Consider the following 22075-nt stretch of genomic DNA (forward strand, 5'->3'; position numbering starts at 1 on the left):
TTGAGTATGAGGGCAGGGAAAGAGCATATGACCACGGGGGTCATTTCCATAAGCACCAAACCGTGATGTGGGTTTTTTGCATCTGAACCATAGCAATATGTCTTGTTACATTTGCTACTCTACATTATTCCTTAATAATCAATGAGACCTTTTGGACCTTTTAAAAAGCGGTAAACCAGGGCTGTGTGATTTTGAGAAGTCCCGGGTACACAGGCATATCTAGGTTTGATACCCTCGATTGCTCAGCCCCCACCCCACCAAGAATTCCCAGGTCCCCCCCCCCCGCCCAATACTCCACCAAGGGCGTGCTTGGGTGCTATTTTCCATTGATATGCCCCTGCATATCTCAGTCCAAAATTAACCCTTCTAGGACACAATGGGATAAAACCTGCTTTCTACAACTTCCAGTCATTTCAGCTGGATTTGTGATTGATGTTAGACCCTGTACTTTCTTATGCCCCAGAACTTCTGCTAATGGAGTCTGTTCATCAAATTACTGTGATTGGTTTAGTTGAACAGAGTACAAACTTGTGACCTTTGTAAACAAAGGACTGATTCCTGAAGCTCCCTTTCCCTAAATGAGATGTGATCAACAGAGAAGAGTGCAGAGGTCCTTCAGCACAACAAGATTCCTTACTTAGTGGAGGATCCAATCCGTAATATTTCAAAATGTTTGACTCTACAGAGCAATCTTTCCGAAGTTGTAGTACTTATTCAAAGCTCCAGCCTGCAGATAGAGTTTCCTTATTTTCTTGAATGCATCCCTGTGGTAATAGGGACCAGACATGGAGCGGTCTTGGCTGTCTTTGTGTTCCAGATGTTGCATTTCTGTGATCATGAAAATATTCTATTTCTTAGGCAAATATCAAAATAACAAGATGAAGCCAATGGAACAACACATAACTCACAGAATTGTCAAAAGGACCAAGCTGAATAATAATTAGGCAGTGTTGAATTCGCCTCCTGTCTTCATTTATTTTGTATTAATCTCAAATTGTTCAAATTGATTAAAGATGCAGATATTGCTGAAGACCATTTTTTAAATTACAATATTGGTCCCCTGGGTCAGTTCAAAAATATATCACTCCTAGATTTTTCCTGTTGTCATTATAGCAGTTCCAGAAACAGTGCTTACAGCTAGCTGCTCTCTTGTAAGGTATATCTCTGCAACCAGCCTCATGCCCTGCTATAAGAAAGCATATAAGAAGCTTTTTCAAATTATACATTTAACTTTTTTTAATGTGTGCATGCAGGAACAGTAGCTTTCTCCCCCTCTTGAACAGTTGGATGGGGGATGGGTTTTCATTTCTGTAATGGGCACCATGTATATAGCTCAAGCTCTTGAAGATCTATGTAGGACTTGTTTGCACCTGCAGTTCCAATTTATGAGAAGTCACATAAAGAAGCCAGCATAAATGTATAGCTTTGTTTGAGTACCTGGCTGACTCTGATGCTTTGAAAAATCATAGCAAAGTCCCTCTGAAAGCTTCAAAGATCCACTTAAAGTGGATTTGAGGCCGGTTTGTTTGCCTTTTAAAATATTTTAATGTGCATGGTGTAGCAGTTAAGAGTGGCAGACTCTAATCTGGAGAACTGAGCTTGATTCCCTACTTTTCCATATGAAGCCTGCAGGCTGACCTTGGTCTGTTACAGTCATCTCAGAACTCTCTCAGTCCACACAGAGGCAGCCCACAAACTGTAATTGCAAACCATCTTCAAATGTCTCTTGCCTTGAAAACCTCGTGGTGATAATATGTCAGCTGTGACTTGCCAGCACTTTTCACCACCAACCTTTCAGTGTGGCGTAATGAATAAGAATGTAGGACTGTAATCTGGAGGACCGAGTCTGATTCCCTAGTCCTCCACATGAGTGGTAGATTCTAATCTGGTGATCCAAATTTCTTTCCCTACTTCTACACATGAAGCCTGCTGGGTGACCTTGGGTTAGTCACAATTCTCTCAGAATTGACTCAGCCCCACCTATCTCACAAGTTGCTTGTTGTGGGGAATGAAAAGGAAGGAGTTTGTAAGCTGCTTTGAGACTCCTTATGGTTGAGAAAAGTGGGGTATAAATCCAAACCCCTCCTCCTCCTCCTCCTCCTCCTCCTCCTCCTCTTATGCTATTTTGCACACTGAAAAGATCGAAATGTTGCAGTTATGAAGCCTACATAATTTAGCACAAAAGAGAAGATTTATTTTGTTTGTTTTTTTAGTTTTCTGTCTTTATTGTTTCCTGCCATATTCCCTCATTTTCCCTTCAGTTGCGGTGATCCTACTCAGATTTTAGTATGGAAGTCTGGAAAACTTGCAGATTTTCATTTATTTCCCCAGTTATAAATCAATGTATAATTAATTCCTTTCTCGCAGACTGAGTCACCAGCCTTTGCAGCAAAACCCCTTAGTTGGAGGAACACTTGATGCTATACCAGCCACCGCTTCCCACCCAAACCATAATTCAGTTCAAATGCCTCAGGAACAGATGAGACAAAGACAACAGCAAATTCGACAGCAGCGACTCCTTCAGGTTTGGGACTTGCTTAATTTTCTATGCCTAGGAATGAATCACTTATATTCCTCCTACAATGTCTGCAAGCGAAAGGATTTCTCTCTGTGGGAGTGTGACTTCATGGACTCTTTCCTCTTGCTGCATTCCAAAATCCCCCCCCCCCCAAGTGCTGTTCCTTGAGAATGCCCCTCCCATAAATAACTTGGAGGAGAGCCGAAGGTCTGCCATGGAAAGATGGAACCAGTGAAAAGTGCCTCCACTCCACATGCGTGGTGGGCAGGATCCAACCCAGTATGAATTTATACCTCGATTAACAAAAGATAGATATAGGAAAACTTCATAGCTGATATTGGTAATTCAGATGATGAGAAAGATGGAATAACATGTTGTTTTGATCATATAACCATATAGTGTGTCAGGCCTTTAAAAGTACCCAGAAATCATAATTTATGAATGCAGGTGTTAAAAGTGTCATTCCTTGCTGTATATTATTATTATTATGGTAGATTTCACAGCTGCCAGATCTTTAGCTGGTTGTTGGCCTTCATTACAATTTGAGCCTCACCCAGAGGCCTAGGAAGTTGTAATGTATCAGCGTAGTATTTGTGCTGATCCCAGCAGGGCTGCCTTCTGAATTTGACCAATGTTAATTTTGTCAAATCGAAGAGTGTTTTCAGGGTGGCGCCCAGCATGCCGATTACCACTGGGACAACCTCAGCTGGTTTGTGCCAATAGACGCTGAAGCTCAATTTTCAAATTGTGGTATCTAATGGTGGTGGTGGTGGTGGTGGTGGTGGTGGTGGTGATGGTGATGGTGATGATGATGATGATGATGATGATGATGATGATGATGATGATGATGATGATGATGATGATGATGATGATGATTTAATGAACCACCCACCCCCATAGGGCTCTGGGCGGTATACAACAAAACGTTAAGTAAGACAATAATACACAATAAATAATTAATTAAAATCCATAACTTAAACACTATAAAACACAGCAGCATCACATATCCAGTAAGTAATAGTGATGGCGCCCGATCCCAAGGCTGGGAGGGGACAGGCAGTGCCGAGTAGATGTTATATCGGCTATTCCAATGATGGTATAGCACACAACATGGGGGCATCCTTACAATAGGATACTGCTGTTATTTCTCTCAGACTTTTGTATGTATTTCTTTGGCCGTTTATAAGCTGCTTGTTGCCCCCAGTTGGGACCCAAAGGTAGTTAGATCCAAAGGTAGTTAGATCCAAAGGTAGTTAGATCCAAAGGTTTTTCACTCTCAAAATGAAAGTCCTGTAAGGTGATTATGGGAACAGTGTGTGACTGGCCCAGGGTTACCATGGCAGAAAGGGGATTTGAAACTGAATCTCCAAAACATCATTCCACTCTAGCTCTCATTATACAGATCAATAGTAATCGGTAGTATTGTAGTCATGGTGGCAATGTTTTCTCAGTTGCAGCAGCAGCAGCAGCAGCAGCAAAGTCAGCAACATGCTCTTGGTCTCCAGGCAATGCAGCCTCAGCAATCTTTGGTAAGGAAATGTTTTAAAATGTCCGTAAAGCATCCTTAGCCTCAGTATCAACCTGTCCTCCTCAATCCTGAATTTTATTGGGAAATTGTGTTATTGTTATTTATTGAAAAAGTTGTTACTCTGTTTTATTGCAAAATTGTATTATTATTGTTATTTGTTGAAAAAAAATGTTACTATTTTATTGGGAAATGGGATTTTAGCTGTTGGTAACCACCCCGGGCCTGCAAGTGGAAGGGCAGGATATAAAATGAATAAATAAATAAGTTGGCTTTGAAAAATTCGTAAAATTCAAAAAGGCAATAAAAATGGTTCACAATTGGAAAAATAAACATCAGTGGAAGCAGTCATAGAAAATCCACATTCAATTAACAGTTAAAGCATTTTAAACAGCTGTTTTAAAAAAGGCTGTGAATGAGACAGACATTAAAAACTCTGTTCTGGGCTTTTTTTTTCTTGAAGCAGAGCTAAGTTGTCTCATTCTGGCCTTTGATTTTTGGGATCTTAAAGAACAAAACTGGGGTTGAGGGGAGACACTGCATGTGTATTTAAAAGTCCTCGTCTATGATTACCTTGCATTTAATTATATGTTTCTGGTATCTGACAGAAGCAGAGTGAAGCACCTACTGGAAACTTCCCAATTTACACTAGTTACAAAATAATATGTATACATTACAAATATTCCCTGAACCCTTCGGGGAAGGGCGGTCTATAAATCCAATAAATGAAATAAATGAAATTAAATTTGCAATCATATGCTCTTTTTCTAACTTAGTTTGAGGTATGTGATATCTGTGAAGAACATGTGAAGGCTACGTGTTGAGCAGTTTTTGAGTAAAAACTCCCTCTGGTGGATAAAGCACCAGAGAAATTGCAATGATCTTAACTTGACCGTTTAAATTAGATTTATTTTTTTTAAAACCTGGATTTGTGTTCCGTAGAACTATGTTACATTTACCAGTTTGATAATAAAAAAAAGTAAGTACAGTGTGCACTAAAAAACCCATCCCTAAAAAACACTCAGGCTCCTTCCGCACATGCAGAATAATGCACTTTCAAACTGCTTTCAGTGCTCTTTGAAGCTGTGCGGAATGGCAAAATCCACTTGCAAACAGTTGTGAAAGTGGTTTGAAAATGCATTATTTTGCGTGTGCGGAAGGGGCCTCAGTGAATTTCCACAGGTTTTATCTACTAAAGAGTTAAAGAACAAGATTCGAGTCCAGGGAAAAAGCTGTCAAGAGTCCTTTTGTCCTAGATAAGTTGGAAAGGGTTAAACATTATTCAGTTTCCTCAGTAGATAAAAGCTTCTAAATTTCACATTGAGTTATGAAATATCACATGTGCTTCTAGCAGCCATAAGGGCAGATTCATTCATCTTAGAAAGACACTCCATTTATCATCCTTTTCTTAGCAGCATGAGTACCAACTGCTGCAACATTATTTTGCTGTTTGTCTTGTCCAGATTCCCCAAAATCTCTGCCAGCTCTAATTGCCTGCATATTTAGTTAAAGTAATATTGAAACAAGTTTTCAATAGCCATAATTGCAGCATAGGTAAACTGAAATAGAAGTGTGAGGACTGAAATTTGAAATATGTGTTCCATTTGCACCCAGATGTGCAGAGGTTTCATCTGGTGAAAAACCACAGGACTCATCTTGGAATTAAAATGGGCCGCAGCTCTTTTTATTGAGGCAGAAGCTGGGCAAGCAAGAGGAGCACATCCGAGCAGCCGGTCAGCACCCATGGCTGAACTCCGGCACCAACCCCAAACCATATTGGGGAGAAGGTACTGGGCCACCTGGGCGCCTTCCCGTTGTGGCCCCCTTCCTGCTGGAGTGTTGGGCTCGATTGCAGAGGCCCCTGCAGCATGCGCCATGAGCCCACCCCAACTGCGGGGAGGTCCAGCGCGCAAGCTCGGCCTCCCTATAAGGATGGGCTCCTCTGCCCAAACCACCAAGGCTGCGACAAATTGAGCAGCAAAAACCCCTGCCCAAATAGAGCGGGTGGGCCAGTTTGCTCCAGGCGTCGAAGAAGGCCAGAGCAACCGCGTGCTGCCTAAAATATAGGGAGCTTGCTCCACCCCTTGCGCTCACGCACCAGGCTCAGCCACCTGGCTGGCTCAGAGCATGCATGCTCACTGCTCCAGAGCTCACCATGTGCCCTGCCCCCTGTCGCAAAATATGGCCTAGTTGACTCTAGTGCTGTTATTTATCTCCCACCTTTCTTCTATTACAGAACTCAAGGTAGCCTAAACAGGTTTCTCAGCAAATCTCCCACCCGGGCACCGATTAGACTGTGTTTAGCTTTATTAAGGTGGGAGATAAATAATACCTATGTCAAATACCTTCAAGTTCTAATAACATTCTGGGTTGTCCTCTTGCAGTTTCATGCTGTATACTTAAGCAAAAACAAAAGATCGGAACTTCATTGATGTGACATTTTCAAGAGAACGCAAAGACAGCATAACAGAAAACATTACAGTGAAATGATATTATTTCAAATTCAAAGAATCTCAGCAGCTTATAGGAAGCAAAAATAAAATTTCTGCAAGCAGGGCTCAGTTAAATGACAGAGCAGCCTATGCAAGACCAGGATACTAATCTGTCTTCAAAGTGCTGCTACAAGGCCTTAAATGGCTCGGATGGAGTTCCTTCTATGTTTTCCAACTTCCCCTTCCCCTTGAGACTTGCTTGGTGCCCATCCTGCAGGACTAAACATTTCTTTCTACTCAGGCATTTAATTAAGGACTTGATCTTTTAATATGATTTTGGTAGTCTGTTCCTAGCCTGAACTATTTTGACACTTGTTATAAGCTGCTCAGTGTTTTATGTTTTCCCAATGCTCTGGCTGGGTTTTAGGGAATAATAGAATCGATGTTCTTATGTTACTCAGAGATTCTTTGGGCTCCCACAGGATTTCAGATTAGTAGTTTGTTTGTTTGTTTATTTAGTTATTAGTTTTATAACCATTCTCTGCCAAGACAGACTCAGAGCAGTTTATAACAGTAATTTCATACAGTAAACATATATTGCAATAACAGTTCTTCGTTCTTGGCACCTCCATCTACAGATCATAAATTGATGCAGGAAGAGGGAACAAATCACGTAAGGAAAATGAAAGATACAAAAACAATAATAAATAGGGAACAGAGAAGGAAAGTGAAGGCAGAAAGGGAAGGGGGAAAGATGGAATGAGGGGTGTCTATATATTCCTGTTTTTGGCCTGCCAGGCAGAGTGACCCATCTATCTGGTTCTACAGGAGACACCACAGGCATAACTAGTTACCCTTTATGGATGCTGAAAGGAAATACTTCACACTAGCTTTATCAGCTAATGTAGGTTCCCTTTCAACACGACACCCAGAGTGTGGTTGGATAGTCAGAAGGCATCTGACGCAGTAGCCTTGGCAGCCCTTCTCACATCACCTTGAGTTTTACAATGAACATATAGAAACGTGAAATCAATTTAAAAAGGTTATCTTTCTGATTGACTTAGTTGATTCTTAACAGCAGCAGCTGAAGAAAGCCCCTGAAATATGCCTCTGCTTTATTGTTCCACTGTCTGTGTACTTACTAGCCTGGGGCCTTATTTGCCTTTCTGTTTATCTCCCTTTGATGTTTATAGTGCCATAGTGCATTAGGTTCAGAGGCAACTGTTATAGCAGTATAACAGCCTTAGTGATCAGTCACATGCTGCCCCTATTCTCAGGATACTTTATTCATGGGAGCTAGGTACTCCCCTTGGGACCAACTCAAACTCTCATAGCCTTTGCAGCATTGTAAATAAACTCCAGCAAAGCTATAACTACTCTTCCAGTATGAGCCCATGTGTCTTTTCCCTTACCTTGGCCTTCCCCTATCCAGTGTATATCTCTGAACCAGCAGTGCCTCTGCAGTATAGCAGGGTCTGCATGCCTCAAGATCAATCCACCCAATGCCTTTGGGTGGGGCAGAATATTGTGCTGCCATCTTGAGATGGACTTACACCACAATAACTCAAATGTATTTCTATTTTTTGATTACTTAAATGTATACCCTGCCTTTCTTGAAACCCAGTGGAGACGCACTGCAGTGTACAACATTCCCCCCTTTTCTACTTTATCCTCACAACAACTCTGTGTGGAAAGTTAGGCTGAGTGTGTGATTGGCCCAAGGTCACCCAGAAAGCGTCCATGACTGAGGGGGGATTCAGATCTGAATCTCACAGATCCTAGTTCGACACACTAACTTTTAGTGGCTCCTTACTAACAGTAAACACCCAGTTCTGAAATATTTGAGCCCTTTTCAGTTGATAATTTGACTTTATATATGGGATTCTGAGAGCTAGAGTAGTGTAGGGGTTAAGGTGTTGGACTAGGATCTGGGAAACCCAGGTGCTGAGCCCCACTCTGCCATGGAAACTTGCTGGGTGACTCTGAGGACATCACAGACTCTCAGCTTTGACCCTGGCAAGTATTTGGATGGGAAACCTCCAGGAAATACCAGGGTTGTGATGCAGAGGCAGGCAATGGCAAACCAAGTCTGAACGTGTCTTGCCTTGAAAACCCTATGTTGCCTTGAAAACCCTATGGTGTCTTGCCTTGAAAACCCTATGGTGTTTATGCCTGGACACCATAAGTCAACTGTGATGATGGCAAAAAAAAAAAAAACACCCAGAAAATGAACAAGAAGAATTTTGGTACACATGTACCTAAGCTGGGATACCTTTTATTTTCTCTTTCAGCAAAATGGCAGCTTGGTGTGTTAGGAAAATTGTGTGTAGCATATTCTTCCCACACATATGGGCATATGTAATGCCTGAAGAGGAATTTTGTGAGTGCTGCTGTAAGGCAGATTTTGGATTGATTCATTCTGAATAGTGAACATGGGCAAACCATGACTATTCTGAATATGTACTGGTTTTAAGAGACAGATGTACTCAATATTTTTTGGAATGCCATAAAACAGTGAAGCATCATTTTCCCACCAACTTATCATATAACCATCTTTGCTGGCCTGCCCCAACTGAAAATGTAATTCTGAAGATATGAAGAAAAATATTTAGTTATCAAAATGATAAATAATGCCTTATAGAAGAAACATATGGAAGAGATATGTTTTGACCAGCTTTTACATTTCTTGCCAGAGTCGGATTGCCAACATATCTTTAAAAAATAAATGTTTGGCAGGCTGCTCATAGTGAATAAGCTCCAATCTACTTCATGTCAACAATCCTGAATTTATTGTTGATTTGTTTTGGTTCGGGGGGTGGGTGGGGGGGCATTACTAATTATATTGACAAAACATGCAAGATCAAATTCTAGTGAACAGCCCAAGATGGCTGGGGATGGCACCACTGCTGCATTGCCCTGTTGCCTCCAGAGGGCTTTCAAGTGGTACGGGGAGGCAGAAAAAACAAACAACTTTCCTAGCCATTTGAAAGTCCTCCATGGGGTTAAATGAACTTACACAACCATGGGTGGCATATGTCTGGGCGTCAGTCACAGTGCCCGTAGAGTGAAAGCCTCAGAACCCCCAGCCTGCCCCCCTCATGTTGGATTGCCAGAATGGCTCTGCAGTAGTGACCATTTCTGATTTTGCTGCTGTGAAGCTCAGGGGCGGCGGGACACCTGTTGTTTGCTACCTATCCTGATGGTGCTGTCCCTTATGCAGGGTGGGGGGGGGACAAATTCACTGGCATGGGGGCTCTTCTGCTCCCCACAAGCCCCCCCCCCCAATGGTGCTGTTAGTCTTTCAGAAAAAGTACCACGTAGGTCAGGAAGTTTGCACTGCAAACGTAATGTAGTCTTTAAGACTGAAAGCAAAAGTCATATTTAACAAGGTTATGTGGGACTCCTCCAACTGGAATTTGATCATGAAATCCACACTTCCATTTAGATTTCTATGGAATAATCTGTCTGACCCTTAGCTAGCCCCATTGTCCAGCCAGGCAAGTCTTAGGAGTGGGGGAAAGTTCACCAGTCAACTGTCTTCCTTCCCTGGCTTGAAACACAAGGTGAATCTCAAAAAGGCATCCATTTTGTGGGGAGCAGTGTCTTGCTTTGATGCCAGTCTTTGGTTCTCATGCCTCCATTGCACCCTTGGTAAGGGGAAGGAGGGATCCAACTGCTTACAGCTGTGCCTGAAATAATGGTACTTTCAGTTGTTTAGATCCCTTCCACCTTCGTTGCATGCAGCTTTCACAAGCTGCCAGCTGTTGATCATTTCTCTGAGAAATCTCAGTCTAAAGGAATTTGTTTCAATGTATGGAAAATATTATTAGCTGGAGTGGAAGTAGAACATAGGCCTCTAAACTCCCAAGCAAGCATTGTACTTAATCCAAACTGCTATGAACACATGAAGGAACAATTCCAAAGGGACCCATTATCTTCCGAGTGAACATAGGAAGATTTAAAGATTGGATTTTCATCATTTTTGTGGAGAATGAAATGGAATAAAGTGTGACATGACCTCCCTGTCCTAGCACCCCCCATACATGTATTGCTTCATGCTAGCATTATCCAGATGTCCATATTAACATCAGATATATCATCTTTCTTTCAGATTTTCACATAGACTTTATATGTAGAGCCAACCATTTTAGTTCTTTTTGGGAAATAGTTTTCATCTGTAAATAAAAGTAAATAAAAGTATAATAATAAAATTAATACTCACAGGTCTCCTATACATAGCACATAACTTTAATACCCAAAATGTTACATGCTCATTTATCCTCATAAAATAATTGTGAAAAAAATGCGTGAAGACAGAATGCCTTGTCTGAGGCCATTGCTGTCTAAATATCGAGGGCAGTTTGCCACAGCTGGTGGAACTGAGATGAAGTTGAGGGCAATTTGACGCAACTGTTGTGAGTTACAGGGTTTATATGGGCTGCAAGTGATTTAGCTGGGCAGCACCATTACTTCAAAAGGGAAATGGATAAATTCATGGAAAATGAGGCTATCAATGGCTATTGGTCACAATGGCTATGAGTCTTGATGGATATTTACTTGCTTCAGTATCAAAGGCAGATGAGGTGAGATGAGGAGATGCCATTGCAGTCTTCCTGCTTGTGAGCTTCCTAGAGGCAGCTGGTTGGCCACTGTGAGAACAAAGTGTTAGACTATTTGGTCTGATCCAGCTTGGCTCTTATTATGTTCTCTTCTACATGCTGACCAGAATCTGCTGAAGTTAACGCTCCAAGTCCAAACGCTATTCTAACGGGACCACAATGTGTTTGAGAGTGCTTTTTGTTTTTGTTTTTTGTTAGTAATAATGGAGATGGCAAAACTGAATCTTCCTAAATCTGGCCTCCTCAAATTGCCAGTATTTGTATTCCATTCTCTGTTGTTGTTTTTTTTTAATTTCTTGAAAGGAAAAAAGTTTCAGAGGATCCTACAAGGAAGATATTTTTTCTTTATGGATCATCTTGCTTAAGTTCTGACCTGTTGTCATTCAAATGTTATGAAACGGCCAAAAAGGGAATCTGGTCATTAGTTCATTTTGGTCAGTCTCAGTCAAAGAAAAATCTTGCAATACAGAACAAACCTGAGCTCCAGGTCCAGTGCTATTTGACATGGGTTGATCCTCTACATTCTGTTCTAACCATGATATTAGTGTGGAAGGGAAGGGACATCATGATGATGCCTTCTCCCCTGACTTTCCTAAGTAGCATCTTCCTGCTCATGACTGTGATACAGTATTGCTGAGTATGTGAAGTATAGCAGTATTTTGCTAATCTCTCTTGATATTGATCGTTGTAGTTCCCAAGACAAGGCTTGCAACAGACACAACAGCAGCAGCAGACAGCTGCTCTCGTCAGACAACTCCAAAAGCAGCTGTCAAGTAAGTATGCAACTTTTTATGTCTCCAAAGACCCCTTGCATCTTCAGGAGGCATTTTTAACCATTCATTTTCTTGAGGTAATAAATCTGGTCTTGGTCAGTTCTACTATAACAGTAATTTTTTTTATAATACTTGGCTCAGCAGGGGTGGGTAGGGTATTTGCCAGCATTTCTGTTGATTTACTCACAAGCATAATTCTTACCTGCAATACCCAAGTGATTAATTAAACCAGTTTATCTGTCAGTTGTGAGGATGACAACAAATCAGGTGGGCTATGATTCATGGAATTCCTTTGGGAAGCTGTGGCAGTTAATCCAGACATTTGTAAGATATCCAAATAACATGTGCATTTAATGCATGCCAGGGCTGTAGAGATTTGATCCACCCAACCAAATGTACCTCACCACCCTTGCTGAGTGGTGGCCTATCAGAAGCTGCTGGCTTCTGCTGGCTTCCTGAGACTGCAGAAATTGGCAAGGATTGTCAAGCACTTATCATACCACATTGCATGGCTGGTTATCTGTGACTACTTTGATGGGTAACAAATACAGCAGGCATGCTTAGGCCCCTTCTGCATATGCAGAATAATGCACTTTCAATCCACTTTCACAGTTGTTTGCAAGTGGATTGTGGTATCCCACACAGTAAAATCCAGCTGCAAAGTACATTGAAGAGAGCTGGAAGGGAGCATACAGACATGGAATCACAACAGGTGAGGTCTGATAACAAAAATGGGGAATAGTTGTCAAAGAGAAACAGAAAGCCCCAGAAAAAGCTGAATCAGCTTGGAGATTCCAGAGTCTGGATGTCAATCTGTTTCAGGTCAATTCCATTTGCTTATTATAAGTATACAAAATCTAGCTCTTAACCGGAAGCATTAAAAAGAGCATTTGTTCAACTATATCAGGAGCAGGAAACAAGCTGAGGAGGTGTTTTGACCTTTGCAAGACAAAGGACTGAAACAATTGCTTAAGAAAGTCAGGGAGATGGCATAGAAACTGAATGAATTATTTGCATCTGCTGTTTTCAGGACAGGTATCTGAAGGACCTGTATTAGTCATATCTCTAAGCAGAGTCATATCTATGTATTAGTCATAACTCTGATCCTCTGCACATTTGGAAATAAGTCCTGTTGACTTCCGCAATCTGGCATGGGGCCTTCAATCTTTGTGTATAGCACATCTAAATGAACCCCCCCCCCTCTTGTTTCCTAGTTAACCAGCCACAACAAGGTGTGAACCTGTATGGTCACCCTTCACATTTCTGAATCTGGAAGACAGGAGCAAGACCAAGTGTTTGCACTGAAGAATAGGAAACACAGAACTTACACTGAAGAATTGGAAACATGGTTATTATGATAATTTTTTTCTTTTTGTGCTGCTGCGAATGTGACTATGTAAAAAATAGGTGATTTTTTTGGCATATAACTGATTTTAAACATATGGGTTATGTGGGCCTATATGAAGAACATTGTTGCTGCAGAATATATAGATTTGGTGCTTTTAGGGTATTAACACTTTTTTCAAGAGGGTTAAAAATCCTGACTTTCTTTTTGAGGGAAATGATGCTGAGGTTTTTTCCTTCTTAAGAACTGCACTGGACCAAACTGCCAACTGAAAAGGTACTTCCTTTTTTTTTTTTTTGCATAAATGCCGATTTTTTTCACCTTTTAGTATTTGATCAAATGTATATTGATTTCCATAATGTTAATTTTGACTCTGTAGCTTTCACAAGCACTTTATAAAATTATTTGTTTCAAATGTCCTGATTTCTACCCCCTTGATTTCCTGAAGGTAATAAAGTTCCTGAAGATGGATCCTTACTTGTATTTATAAAGTTTCTATGAAAATTTCACAGGTTAACAATAATAAAATTTGTTAGACTTTCTTTTCAATGCAGATTTTGGCCACATGACTGCTTTTTGAAGGATCTAAACATGACTGCTTTTTGAAGGATCAGAGCCTAACTACTGTGGACTTTGCTCAAAAAACATTATATGCCCTAGAAAAATCATAACAGTTGGGCATATTCCAGGCTGCAATTCTGTACAGCAGTTCCCACTGATAAGTCCCACTGAAGTTGGTGGGGCAGCATCCTGGTCTAAACATGCAGAAGAATGCAGTGAATGTGCTAATAGACCACTGTAGGTGACCACATTTTTAATCCACATTAAGATAATACAATCTGTAAGTTTAAAAAAAAAAAGCAAAATCAGGGATCAGGCAGGGCTGAATTTTTTTGTACCACTGTGCTAATTTTTTCTTCTTGGAAGATTTTTATATAGAGCAGTCAAAATGTGATCTCATAGTTGCCACTTGAACAGGTTTAGTCTACTAGAATCTCAAGATTTTGCCACCTCATTCTGCAGTCTATACATGTACCCGGTTATAAATGGACTGCCTATCCTTCTAGTTGACAACCAGGGTGGTGAAGTGGCTAGCATATTGGACTAGAGTGTAGTAGACCCAGGTTTGAATGCCCATTCTGCCATGGAATTGCTGAGTGACCTTGGGCCAGTCATACTCTCAGCATCAGCCTACCTCACAGGTATTTGAGAAGATAAAATAGAGAATGCTAAAAGTAAAAAGAAGCTAGAGCTACTAAACACACACATTTTTGTTTTGTTTCTCTCAACTCTGTTGAACTACATGAACACAGACCATCTGCAGAATGTAACAAGTTAACCTGGCCTTTTTTAATAGCTATTTTCCAAAATAGTTTCAGAAAAGTGGTTTTAAAAAAATAATATTTCCTACTGGTTTTCATAATTATCTCATAATTTAGATGAAATGTGAAACCCTTTAGGTTACTATAGCCTTGGACCTCAGTGAAATAGGCTTAGCTCTCATGCACAGCATATTAGATGTTAAACCTGTGACTTGGCTGAACCACTTCAGAGAGCAGGTGAGTTGTCAGGTGATAGGAAGATATTCCTGGAGGTAGGAAACAAGTATCTCAGAACTAAGCAGTGCTCCTGGCAGGACTAGGTAGTACTTGCTTGTCATGTGACTACTCTTACCAAAAATCTGATGACAGATTCTTGTTTCAAAGGTCTCATGTCACCTTGAGGACTTTCAGCCATTCGAGTGCTGGCAGTTCCATGCTGGAAACTTAGTTTGTAAGTGTGCAGGGGCCTGATTTAGGTTGCTAATACAGTATGCTGAGGGTGGGGGCACAAGCATTTCACCTGCACCATTTGCTTAATCTCAGACAACCTTAGGGAGCTGTTTGCCCATTAGGGAAATGTAGATGTGCTGATGGACATGTTTCCCCAGTGGATCAAACAGGAGTTCTATGGGGCTATTTGCAGTCCAATCGCAAATTGGGGTGGTGGTGGTGGTGAAGGGAGTTGCAGAGATGTTGCAGCCCTATGCCAGCAAAAATGCCCTCCCGAAGGCACAAACCCCAATGGAGGGGCAAATCCGCTAGTGAGTGTCATAGCGTCCCAGCCTTGCTAGCATGACAGGAGCATTCTGGAGGTGTGGCCAGGGGGGAGTCAATGTTAGTCGGCTTCTACCCCAGCATTGCTTCCAGATACACAATGACCCAGGCCAAAGGATAGTGTAAATCCATTGAACCCAAGGGAGGGCTTTTTGGCAGCAGGGAGATTTTGCTTCATATTTTGCCTCCCTTCCTGCCACAGATGCTGGATTGGGCTGCCCATGTCTGCTAATCCCCCTCTCTTCGCACCTAACAGGCTGAACCTGTAGAGGGTATGTAATGATAACTGCACCAATGGCTCAAAATTATAATGTATATTCTTAATTAATAAATATTTTGACAGATAACAGTCTCTGCAAATCACTTAACCATTCATTTACAAAATCAACTGCAAACTTTTTAATAGAAATAACAACGTATAAACCTCTATACTTTTTTTTAACAGAGGTAACAATTTGTAATACGCACAGAGTTACTCTATTGCTACATAAGGTGTAGTCTTTAGACAAGAAAATCACTATTTTTTCTATTTGCAGCAAGGGAATAAGGAAGATCATAAAGAAATATTGGTCCATTTTACATATGATAGCAGGTTGTGAATGTCCTCCCTTATTGGGATGGAGAAGAAGTTAAACTTTAAGGAACTGGCTTGCCAAGGCTGATGTAAGTGGTTACACCTATTACTACAGGACACTTCAAATGTGGTAACTGTTCTGTCTTTAGTCTATGTCTTTAGGAGGATACAGTCATTAACATTAAATACATTTTAAGAAAAGTATGGATTTTTTTCCACTTGTAACAAAGAAAACCTAAATGCATGCTGTCCGTTGTACATGTCCTTTGTGGTACGTGGACCACACAACCCGTAGATTAAAGATACATATATTGGAACATCTATCCCAGACCAAGAACCATGTATTAGAGGCATCTCTTGAGGCTCACCTTTGGGAGAAGTCACATTTACCTGATTCTCTTCATTTTTTTGGTCCTGGAGACAAGTGATACTTGTGAAAAGACATCTTCCATTAAACAGCAGCTACTTGAAAAGAAAGCATTCTACACTTACAGGCTGGACTCTGTAATTCCTAATGGACTAAAACAATCTATTGACTGTTCACCATTTTTGTAAACACAGGTGAAGTTAATTAGATGGTCAGCAGGATATATTTTACCTACCAGGGATAGTCCTTTACCCTCATGAATTAGCTTAGGATGTAGGAGAGAAGTGTTCCTGTGCCTATACAGTAGTACGTGATTCTTTTACATGTGATGGTTTTTAAAAACCCTGGTTTTGGAAAAATACCTTTTTATTATTACAAATAGTATTGTTCTGAGCATTTATGGGCATGTAATTTCAGTGATATAACTTTTGTTGTCATGATTGTTCCTTAGGAGAGGGTCCCGAAAAAACTTACAATAGCAGCAATTGCTGCATAAAGAAATTGTATTGGGAAATTGTTAACCAATAAAACTTCACTGGCTCCTCTGCATTCTGTAGAGGCTACCTGCTGGTGGTCCCCGGCCCCCCATGATGCGGTTACCTCCCGCAGCGGGCCAGGGACTTTCAATGGCACTGGGTCTCCTGCCCAGGGAATACCCTTCCTCCAGCTGTCCAGGGCCCTGCAGGGACCTGGGTGAGGTTCCATGCAGGAGCCTGTAAGACCGTGTTGTTCCACTGGCGCTTTGGAGTGGCTAGCTGCTAATATGGTGCCCCTCACTGCTCACTGCTCCGCTGGGGTGTACATCAGGGTCCCTCATATGAGGGAGCCCCACTGGCCCCCCCCTCATGGAGGTAGGTTTTAAATTAGGGCGAGGGCCTGACCTGTTTATATATGTATTATGGTTATTCATTGTTTTTTATGAGTTTTAAGTTATTTTATGGGATGGAGCCTATATATTTATATTTGTATGATTGTCTCCTGTTGATATTTAAGATAATGTTGTTCTTTCATCTAACTGGAGTCTCCTGGGATCGGGCGGCTTATATAAATTGAAAAAAAATAAATAAAATAAATAAATAAACAGTGAGACTGTAAGTGCATTTATACATTATGCATTTAGGTTAGTTGTTGTGTTCATTCCAGGTGTCATGTTGAAACTCATTTTTATACAGGAGAGGCCAAATGAAGTCCTTGTGACAAGGACACAACCCGGGGGTCTTCTGGCTCCACCACACTTTGATGCCTGTCATTTAAAAAGGAAAGGATTATAATTTGTTACCTTTGTAAAAAAAAAAAAAGTATAGAGGTTTATAAGTTGTTATTTCTGTAAGAGAGTTTGCTGTTGGTTTTGTAAATGCATGGTTAAATGATATACAAAGACTGTAATCTATCAAAATGTGTATTTATTAATAATATACATTATAATTGGGTTTTGAACCATTGGTGCAGTTATTATACATACCTCTACAGAGTAGCTAACTTAACAATTCCACATTATACACCATGATCAATCTTAATCTGGGCAGTGCATGTTTGTGGATAACATTCCCATAAATCCAAGATCATGTCTGTTGACAGTTTGCACATCCCCTGTGAAGCTGTCATGTGAATTGGCTCTGAAGTAGTATCATCTAGATACTGGTCACCACTTTATCTGATGTCTATGAGAACTCAACCATAGTTTTATAGTCACAGGGATGGTTGTTACTCCTTTTTTTGTACAATGGCTATTCAAAAGTTTAAACTTTTTTATTTGTGTAAATATTGCTGTATTTACACTCTTGCTATAAAGCACAAGTAAATTATTCATTAAATTTATTATTATAGAAGATAAAATATTTTAACCTTGTGAGGTGATATTTGCTCATATTCGAGTAACTGAAACCACTACTGTTTTGTGAAATTTGGAGTATTCTGTGATATCCTTTTAGAATTAGATGCACAAATTTTGAATGTGAATTGTATAGGGCATTTAGAGATACTTGGGACTATTTTACCATGTTTCTGTATGAACTTCTCTTTTCATTTACCTTGTGATAAGGTTTACTGTGAATAAACAATCTCTACAAAAAACCCTAGTCAATTACGTAAAATAAAAAACCTTACCATTGCATTACCAGCCAATGCAATTTCATATTCTTGTGGGATGTCAGACTCTTTATTGTGATATCTTTGTACATTGCTGAGTTTATGGGGAAAAAACCCTTGGTGGCAAACTAAAAATATGCTATTCTGAATTTCTTGTCAAAATTATTCTTCCCTCGATATCCAAGGGCAATATTATTTTCACTGACAGTAGATTTTTAAAATTCTTAACAAGTTATTAAGAGCTGTTGGGTAAAAGTGTGCCGCTGAGGCACAACTGACTCATGGAGGCCCCATCGATTTCTGCCTTATGGGAATGTCAAGGCAAGAGATGAGCAGAGGTAGTTTGCCATTGTGCTTCTCTCAGTCTTCCTTCTAAGTGCTGTCCAAGCACTGTTGAGATCATGCTCATCTGTGCTATTAGGGCTGCTACATTATGAGCTGTAAATGTTTCAACGTAGCTTGTACGGTTTATGCATGGCTTTCAGTTGTCTGTGAGCCTGTATCAGTAAAGGCAGGAGAGAACAATTTATTTCTAGAAGAGTTTGGATTTATATCCCCCCTTTCTCTCTTGCAGGAGACTCAAAGGCACTTACAATACCCTTGCCCTTCCCCGCTCACAACAAACACCCTGTGAGGTGGGTGGGACTGAGAGAGCTCCAAAAAGCTGTGACTAGCCCAAGGTCACCCAGCTGGTGTGTGTGGGAATGCACAGGCTAATCTGAATTCCCCAGGTAAACCTCCACAGCTCAAGCGGCAGAACGGGGAACCAAACCCGGTTCCTCCAGATTAGAATGCACCTACTCTTAACCACTATGCCACTGCTGCTCCACTTCTACTCTCAGTTACTCATTTTTTCTAATGACTGCATGATAGGTGGACCTGTTATGATGGAAACCTCCAGCAGTAACAAACTATACATTACATGACGGTTCTGTTTTACTCTAGGCTGCAACAGAGACTCATTGGTGAATTAGAATGGTGGCTCCAAGGGACAGGTTCTTTGAAACTCTACACTTCTTCACTCAATCTGCTGTTAGTCTTTCCAATCTTCATCAAATTCTGAATTCCTTGTGTCTGCTTTAAAAAAGGTCAAGATCCAATTACCTGTTGTGCAATATACAGCATGGGAGAGAAACAAATTTGGGCCTGATATCATTTGGCATGTAGTTTTAGATTGTATATGATCTGTGAGTCACCCAGACCTTGTGAAATTATTTTTGAATCTATTGAGACTTAGCAGCTTAGCATCCTGAAGTAGTGTCTTCTACTTGTATTAGTCATTATGTCAAGTTAATTGAGATGATCTCTTGTCAAAAGCAGTGTACTGCTTAATTTACTCTGCTTCAGGAATCATGCCATTTAAGATGTAGTTCAAATAAGAAAGAAAAAATTATCTAACCCAGCAATGTTTTTCTAGTACTTACATGTCAAAAGCAAAAGCCTCCCTCTTTTTATCTGCAAAATCTCATACAAAAGTTCAGCACTAGGCAAACCCTCTTACTTACTCGCTCAGTGTTTGTGGGATCCATGCATGACTGACCACTTTGTCCTTCAGATGAATCTGGCAGCTGGAGATGGCTTACAGTAAGAAAATCTTGATTGCAGCCTCTGATTGCTGAAGATCCTTGAAAACCTCGATATGATAATGTTTTACAGGGATATTCTGAATTATGACAGTGCACTCACTACAATTTTGGAATTTCTTTGCTTTTGGTGATTTGCTGAACTCAGTCATGAGGATCTTTGGAAGAACTGGAGCTGCTTTATGTTCAGGTGGGCTATGGTGGAACTTCATTTTCATATTGTTTATTCAACTGTATACTACCCCACAAATCTGTGGGGTTAATTAAGCTAATTCCTTAATAAAAGCTGAATATGATTTCTTCTAGGCATCATAAAACCAATAAAACCAAAAGGAAGACATCCTTAAATATACTACCTTTTGCAAACAGCTGTCACTTTCTGCTTTCTTTTTCACATACCAAAGGATATGTGTGTAAAGTACGGTCAAGTCGCAGTCAACTTTTGGCAACCCAGTCAGTTTTCAAGGCAAAGAATAACAGGTGGTTTGCCATTGCCTTCCTCTGCTTAGAGACCCTGGTATTCCTTGGTGGTCTCCCATCCAAGCACTAGCCAGGACCAACCCTGCTTAGTTTCTGCAATCTGATGAGATCACACTAGCCTGGGCTATCCATGTCAGGGCATCAAAGGAAAATAGCAGCTGACATATCCAACCTCAGGCCCCTTCACTTTGAAAGCAACTCCAAGCCTAGGAAAAGAACCATCACAAACAGGTTACTCTTTGAGTGACAGCGTGTTTGTGGTTTTAAAGTGGGAGGGGCAGCAAACACAATGGAAGACAGAAACAAGATTCAGGATGATGTGAACAGGTTGCAAAACTGGGCTAAAATTAACAAAATGAAATTCAACAGTAGTAAATGTAAAGTTCTGCTATTATGTAGGAAAAAATCAAATGCATAATTATAGGGTGGGGAAGAAAAGGGGATCTAGGCACCTTAGTAGAGTGCAAATTGAATGTGATTCAGCAGGATGATGTGGTAGCTAAAAAGGCAAATACAGTTTCGGGATGCATGCTAAGAAATACAGTGACCAGACCACGCAAAGTGATGGTATCACTTTGGCCCCTTCCACACATGCAGAATAATGAAGTTTCAGTCCACTTCCACAATTGTTTGCAAGTGGATTTTGCTATTCCGCACAGCTGCGAAGTGCATTGAAAGTGGATTGAAAGTGCATTATTCTGCATGTGCAGAAGGGGACTTAGAGTACTGTGTTGATAAGAAAGATGTTGATAAGCTGGAATGTATCCAGAGGAAGGTGTCAGAGATGGTGAAGAGTCTGGAGACCATGTCCTATGAAGAGAGGTTGAAGGAGCTGGGTATGTTTAACCTGGAGAGGAGGTGAAATGATGGCCATCTTCAGGTACCTGAACGGCTATCAAAGAGGATGGAGTGTTGTTTTCTGTTGTCCCAGAAAAGTGGATCAGAACAAGTGGGTTGAAATTAAATGAAGAATGTATTGTCGAAGGCTTTCACGGCTGAAATCACTAGTGTTGTGTGGTTTCTGGGCTGTATGGCCGTGTTCTAGTAGAACATGGCCATACAGCCCGGAAACCACACAACATCCTAAATGAAGAATTTCCAACTAAACATTAGGAAGAATTTTTGACAGAGCAGTTCCTCAGTGGAACAGGGTTTCACAGAAGGTGCTATGCTCTCCCTTGGTTGTTTGTTTAGTCAAATGGCCATCTAGCAGCAATGCTGATTCCATGAGTCACTATGAATTTAGGCAGCTTGTCAGAGGGAAGGCAAGAAAGGATGAGCCAGCGTTCGACTCTTTCTTATATGCCCAGGGTAAATGCCAATTGCCAGTTCGGGGTCAATAAGAAATTTTCTTCCAGGCCACATTGCCTTCGTCTGGGCATACAGCTGGGGTCACTGGGGGAAGGAAGTAGCTGTAAACTTCCTGAATTGTGGAGGAAGTTCCTGTGAAGGAAGTTATACCAGATGACCCTAGAAGTTCCTTCCAGCTCTAGGTTTCTGTTTCTTTCAACCAGGAGCTATAATACATTATAATTACACCCGATTTCAGATAAGGACATAAATTTTCCACCCTTATATTATCAACCGACTGCATGAATAAACTAGAAAGCTATAGTGGCAGCAATCCGTGATAAGGCAGGATATTTTTGTCTGAAGAATCTTAGTGCTCTGTGAA

General features: G+C 40.8%; 1 protein-coding gene across 1 annotated transcript in view; it reads left to right on the forward strand.

Annotated features, from left to right (window-relative positions):
* The window catches only part of MED12L (mediator complex subunit 12L), a 201523-nt gene extending 187758 nt beyond the window's left edge, over positions 1 to 13765 (forward strand). Inside the window, 4 exon segments of the mRNA XM_048507092.1 lie at positions 2368 to 2524; positions 3970 to 4047; positions 11786 to 11867; positions 13082 to 13765. Coding sequence (XP_048363049.1) covers positions 2368 to 2524; positions 3970 to 4047; positions 11786 to 11867; positions 13082 to 13134 — 370 coding nt within the window. The 3' untranslated portion in view covers positions 13135 to 13765.
* The last annotated feature ends 8310 nt before the right edge of the window (positions 13766 to 22075 follow it).

The sequence above is a fragment of the Sphaerodactylus townsendi genome, linkage group LG08, assembly GCF_021028975.2.
Source record: "Sphaerodactylus townsendi isolate TG3544 linkage group LG08, MPM_Stown_v2.3, whole genome shotgun sequence".
Taxonomy (NCBI): Eukaryota; Metazoa; Chordata; class Lepidosauria; order Squamata; family Sphaerodactylidae; genus Sphaerodactylus; species Sphaerodactylus townsendi.